Here is a 6,714-nt window from a genome sequence, read left to right as displayed (position 1 = left end):
AAGTTGTTAGTGCGATTTACCCTTGATAATTTGTGTAAATATGAAGGGTATTTTTATCTTTTATATTATTTTTTTATATTTTGATACGAGGGTATTATTGTGTTTTCACACCTTTCCAACAAGTAACACAACGTTTTCCAAACTTCAATTGGAATTTATTTATAATTATGATAAATTTTATGAAGTGTGTATGTTATATACTCGAAAAAAATATAGCAGGGGTAAAAAAGTAATTTCATATTTAACTATTATTTTTTAATAACAATATAAAAGAAAATAACATGTTCAATTTTTAATCCTCTAAAACTCAATATACTAAGACTTCAGTTTGTGATTGAATAATTCAAACCTATATTCTAAACCTAATTTCTTTAGGTTGTTTGATCTATTTTTTGATAATTACTTTTAAAATTAAATTTTATTAAAGTCATAATTCGATAAAAGTTACAATTATATCTTTTAATCTCACTACAATTATTTTTTCAGCCAATTATCTATTTTGCCTATAAAGTCATTTATTTTAAAATGAGGCCAGTTTTATAATTTAACTATAATGTGTACTTCTTAAGAAATTATAGGAATAATTACACCTCCTTTTACGAGGTTTGGTGTAATTATGCATAAATTGTTTAATCGTTTGAAAAACTACATCTAACAAATAAATCTTTATAGCAAATTTAGTGAATCTTGACCAACGGGTGGGATTTATTTGTTAAACGAAAATAAATTTCAAAAATATTATTTTTTTTTAAATTATAAGATATTTATATGTGATTATATTAAATTTTATGAAAAAAATATAATAATCACTTATAATTATGATAAATTTTAAAAATTCATTATAATTTAGGGTATAATGAATCATGCAATTGTCGGGAGAAGCTGTGGAGCGGAGCAGTAAAATCAGTAAATTGGCGCGACAAAACAAAAATCCGAGTATGTCGGGATTTCTTTTAAATGATTTTTCCCTTATCCACACTTTTTATTTTATTTTTTAATCAAGAATTCTTTTTTCCTTATAAAACGAGGAAAACCAGAAACATACATCCTCTGCAAGAACTGCATTTCTGTTGCTATTCGCTTCTCTCTCCTCTCTCTCTCATCTCCTTTGACTTGTCCCTCCATAGCTTGCGTTCGAGCAGTATATAGATAATTCAATCTCACGTCTTCTTCTTCCGTTTTATACTCTCCATTAATTGTATGCGACAAACATATACAGAGCGGATATAATCGAATTATGTGAAGAAAATTTATCCGAAAATGGCGTGTGTTGATGTTAATATGAACAGCGATGTTATTCCGATGGTGGGATTGCAGGAGCCCAGTATTGATACGGATAAATTGAGCTATGAGATTTTTTCCATCTTGGAGAGCAAGTTTTTGTTCGGTTACGATGATCAGAAGCTTTGGGTTCCCCGCCAAATTGGTGAGACGCTGCCGGCCAAGAATGGGGTCGTCGCCGGCGTCGAGGATGGCGGGGTTCAGGCCGTGAAGAATCAGAGGGGGAAAATCTGTATTCTCAGTATCGACGGCGGAGGGATGCGGAGCATTGTATCGGGTAAGGCGCTGGCGTATTTGGAAACTGCGTTGAAGAATAAGTCGGGAAATCCCAACGCCAGAATCGCCGATTATTTCGACGTTGCGGCAGGCACCGGCGTCGGTGGGATTTTTACGTCGATGCTCTTTGCCGCGAATGATCAGAACCGGCCGATTTTCCAAGCGGACGAAACGTGGAAGTTCCTCGCGGCTGAGGGCAAAAAGTTCTACAGCTCCGCAAAAGCAGGCAATTCCAAGGGCAAGTTCTTCAAACGGATTTTCAAGAAATCCGGCGGCGCAACCGGTTCATCCACGGCTGGGTTGGAGAAGGCGATGAAGGAGGCGTTCAAGGACGCAAGAACCGGGCGCAGCTTGACGCTGAAAAACACGCTTAAACCGGTTTTGATCCCCTGCTATGACCTCTCCAGCACGGCACCGTTTTTGTTCTCCCGAGCTGACGCTCTAGAAAGCGACAGCTACGACTTCAATCTGTGGGAAGTCTGCTTGGCCACGTCGGCGGAGCCGGGTGCATTCGACCCGGTTTGCATGAAGTCGGTAGACGGGTTGACACGTTGCGTGGGGGTCGACGGCGGGTTGGCGATGAACAACCCGACTGCGGCGGCCATCACGCACGTGCTGCATAACAAGCAGGAATTTCCATTCGTCAGAGGAGTGGAGGACATTTTGGTCCTTTCAGTGGGGGCCGGCGGGCAGCTGTTGGAGGGCAGCTTTGACTATGAGCAGGTCAAGAAATGGAAGGCTAAGGACTGGGCCCGGCCCTTGGCTCGGATTTCCGGCGACGGTTCTGCGGAGCTGGTCGATCACGCCGTCGCCATGGCTTTTGGCCAGAGCCGTAGCAGTAATTACGTCCGGATTCAGGTATGAAAAAACATTAGTAATTACATGATCAGCTTGCCTAACTAAAATCTCTTACTTGTAAATCTTGATTGCTGATGATGTAAGGAATACTATGATTACCGAGTTTTGGAGAAGACAGGCTGTTGGGGATGAGGATGGGTATGGGGTGGGGGGTTGAATGGGCTAACGTGCGCAGGTGGTATTTTGGGAGCATGCAATTTAATTCTGTGCCTTTGTTTGGGATGTGGGGGAAGAATGAGCAGTTGCAAGAGGAATTAACGTTGTCGTTTTAGTGCAAAATGGCTGTCCAGGCCAAAATGCCAACCCAAAGTGGAGTATTTGGACATTGACATGGGTTGCCGTGACTGTGTGTTCTGTGTGTCTCTCTGTTTGTGTGATACAGTAATTATCACCATTCAACAACAGTCAACACCTATTTTTTTACAGTATGATGATAGCAAGAGTTTTTTTTGTATTCAGTTTTCACTTCTTCCAAGGATGTTGTTTCTTGACCAGGTACTAAATTTATAGCAGGAAGTTATTTTCAACAACTTAATGTTTTTTTTTGTGGTACAAGAGAAAGAAACAATGTTGCTTCTTGTTCATCATTAAACCAAAAATAAGTAGTATAAATTTTCAGGGCCCCTCAAGATTTCCCTCTATTTAAAATAATAAAACTGATGAGAAAAGGGTTAAACAACGCACAGCTAGCAATCTTTGTCAGTTTTTGACAGTTTTCACCTGTCTGAATTTCAATGTTGTCCTTTCTCTCAAGCCTGTCCATGAAATTGATGATATGTACTACTATAAGAGGGGTAGTATGGTGCTAGTTGTAAGAATGAGACCTCAGCATCAAATTGCAGTTTGGACAAGAATCAAGATTTTAACATCATTGAGCATTTCTTGATACAGATAGTGTATGCATGCTGGGAAGGACCAGGAGAGAGGTCTCTTTTCTTTTTCCATTCTAAGACATTTCTGTGGGGTTATTCCCTTATATTCATACATGGTCCTGCCTGTGATCATTACTGTTAAGACATTAAGTACATGGTTTGGTAATTTCCTAAATCATGTTTCTTCATATGTTTATACATTATGGTGATATGTTAACTAAGTACCAGTGAGGCTGTTGGGAGCATATGATTAGTTCTAGAGTTGGATATACTGATAATCTAATTTAACTCCTACTTGTCCTCTTGAATCTTAGTATGATGCAATGAACGAATAAACTTATGCAAGTGGCTGTGTGAATCAGTATCGGACAGGACAATTTTGACGAATGTTGTTATTCTCTGGTCCCTAGGCTTATGTTTTTTAACTGAATTCAATGAATCACAGGCAAACGGATCCAGCTTTGGGCGGTGTGGAGCGAATGTTGACTCGGACCCCAGTCCAAGCAACATAAAAATGCTCATCGGGATGGCTGACGAAATGCTGAAACAGAAAAACGTCGAGTCTGTCCTCTTCAACGGCAAGAGGATCGGAGAGCAAAGCAACTTTGAGAAACTCGACTGGTTTGCCGAGCAACTTGTGCTGGAGCATCAGAGGAGGAGTTGCAGAATAGCTCCCACTGTTGCATTCAAGCAGTCCACCCCAAAAGCTTCTTAAACAACTTCAGACAGTACTCAAAATACTTGTTAAAAAAAAGGTGAAAAACGGTAAGCTTTCTCGATTTTGATTTGTTATACGTTGTTGAATTATAATTTATGACCATACATTACCTTTAGTTGCGTAACATAGACTGCTGAAATCAAACCTGGCCCCATTTATGGGACTCATAATTGGTACATAATGTCTTAACATCAACTGGTCTTTCTTCTTGCATTATGGTTTTGTGATGACTAATCACGAGAAGATATCGGTCTTGTCTGTTTCTTCCCCCCGTGGGCTCTGTCTTGTCATTTTCTAGTGATTTCAGAAATATTTAAGCTCACAACAACCGCTGGTTGTTGCAATAGAATTGTCTTTCAAGTACTGTAACAGAGATGAAACTTGGGCCTAACAAGCTGGAGTGGGGAGAGGTAACCTAACACCTGTTGTTTGTCCACCGACACTCTCGTTCTTGGAGGATCGGGAGGGCATATTAGTCATTTTAGGCCTAAGGTTTTTGTTACAAAGTTGGATCATGTCGTATCAGCTAGCATAATGTGGATTTTAGTACAGATATAGTTTAGTCATTAGCCAACACCAAAATGATTCCGTGTTTGACTCTTGCACTAAAAGCTGTGTGTCCCAGTATGTTCTTGGCATTGTGTTTTTCCTACAGGGGTTGGTCTACCCACTTTGTAGGTCTGAAAATATATTTTGTGGGAGCCATTGTAAGAAATGGCAGCATTCTTGAGCACAAATCATGGGATGAACTACTGTTCTTAGAAAAACAGCCATGGTCCTTACTTGGGAGTTTGACCTGCTAGTACATGATTGCTGTTAGTTGGCCATAATCACCAGAGCATGTAATACCAGATGGTCATGCAATTAAAATTTTGCCGACAACATCACCTGCCCAAGATGTCATTCTTTTGTAGTGTCTGGAAAGTTTTAATCTTAGTATTTGGGTCTCAACGCTTGGTAGATACCAAGTCCAAGACAAACATTTAATGTAGGTACACATAGGTTTTTGCAATGTTTATCTGAATTGCTACCTTAGACTTGGTAAATTTTAGCCGGAATCGAAATTGACGAGGGCACATGATTGATATATAATTTAAAGTGATTGGCCAATCATATAACAAATGTACTTATATTTATTATGTGATTGATGTACAGTTTACGGAGACTTGATGAACGCACAATTTGGTGTGGAAAAAGATTTGATTTTATACAACATGGGGGCACTCAAAAACAAACTTTTGACATTTCTCTGAGCCTACTATGATTGACAAGAAATGGGAAGCCAAAAGATGTTCTTTGTTGTAAGAAAAGAAGAGAAAGTTAAGAATTCATAGCAAACTTCGATAGTTTTGCAACTCCACAAGTGGAAAAAAGTGAAAGTAAAAACAGTAAATAATTCCTTGCAGTTGATTAAAAATTTACAAGCATGAAGCCCAACTGCCAGTGATTAAAGCACCTGTCTGTCATTACATTTTGCATGTCTTCACTTTTCCACAAACAATGTTGTCCTAATTCTTACATCTGTTTTTCTTCTGTCTTCCACGCAGGTAAAGGTTTATGAACTTGGAACGACAAAAACCCAAAACCAAAAAAAAAGAAAAAACAAAAAAAGAAGACAAACAAGTAAAGTAATACATAGCAGCAGCTTTCACTTGGTGGCCGGCAGGCGGCGGAGCACGGTGGTAGCCACCTCACCATGGAGGTCATTTGACTTCCCTAAAATGTGTTTGGTGGTGGTGGGCAACCTCCTATTATTTTAGCCTAAGTTCTTGGTGTACTCTTTGTGAATTTTCTATTTCTTTTTTTTTTCTAATTTAATTTTAGTGGTGGAAAATAGGGTTGGGATTGAGAGTGGGTCCCAAAACAGCCATCAATTTGGATGAATGATTTGTGATTTGGACTTTGATGTGGAGCCAATTTCTCATGTAAAAATTCCAATTCCAATTTTTTTTTTTTTGGTTTTTTTACCTTTTGATGTAAAAAAAAAATTGCAATTTTCTTTTGCAGAGTTTCAACAACTTCACCATTATGTTTGGTTTTGTTTTTAACTTGTTTTTGGGTATTTTGTGGAGATAGAGAGAGAAAAACAAAGATAAATAAAAATAAGTTAGAGATAGTGTGTATGTTTGGATTTGTTTTTGGAGATAATATAAAATAAGTATGTTATGTTTGATGTTGGGTAGTGGGGAGACAAAAAATACTGTTCATTGTTAAATCATGTATCTTTTATATATATTTATATATATATGTGTATAAAAATATATATAATTTATTTAGTTGTGAGTGGATTAAAATAAATATTATTTTCTAATTATATATGTATGGAAATGAAAAAAATAATTTATGTAAATACACTTTTAAAAATAATTAAATGCACTCTAATAATGGATTAACAATATTTTTTGTTAGTTGTTCTATTCGAGGTGATAAATTTAAATACATTATTCAAATAATATAATATATGAATTAACCGCGTAGAATAATTATATTATTTTATATTTTTTAAAATTTTTAATTATTCCAATGATGTAGAAAATATTACGTATAAAATATTAAGTGGTTAAAATAAAATATATTTGTATTTAAAAATCAAATACTTAGAAACAAGACAAAATACATAGAACAAGACAAAAACATGACAAAACAAGCAATGGCAAACATTGTTTCTGTTTTGGGCCATCTCTGAGATGGCCAAAACCGAAAACAAAC

The 6,714-nt window shown here is 37.1% G+C and overlaps 1 protein-coding gene across 2 annotated transcripts; it reads left to right on the top strand.

Moving 5' to 3' along the window:
* Positions 1-1,041: 1,041 nt before the first annotated feature.
* On the top strand, positions 1,042-5,693 carry LOC105161113 (patatin-like protein 6). Of its 2 annotated transcripts, none has more exons than XR_847744.3 (3): positions 1,042-2,415; positions 3,733-4,052; positions 5,553-5,693. XR_847744.3 is itself a non-coding variant. In XM_011078701.3 (3 exons), exons 1-2 carry the CDS (start codon positions 1,261-1,263, stop codon positions 4,000-4,002), a joined length of 1,425 nt encoding a protein of 474 aa, XP_011077003.1. In that variant the 5' UTR covers positions 1,042-1,260; the 3' UTR covers positions 4,003-4,042; positions 5,553-5,691. The 2 variants fall into 2 exon arrangements, 1 of the variants encoding a protein (XP_011077003.1); XM_011078701.3 differs by having other exon boundaries at positions 3,733-4,042; positions 5,553-5,691.
* Positions 5,694-6,714: the final 1,021 nt, after the last annotated feature.

Source organism: Sesamum indicum, linkage group LG4 (assembly GCF_026168435.1).
Source record: "Sesamum indicum cultivar Baizhima isolate 11 linkage group LG4, ASM2616843v1, whole genome shotgun sequence".
NCBI classification, from domain to species: Eukaryota; Viridiplantae; Streptophyta; class Magnoliopsida; order Lamiales; family Pedaliaceae; genus Sesamum; species Sesamum indicum.
This window is presented reverse-complemented; position numbering and strand designations above follow the sequence as displayed.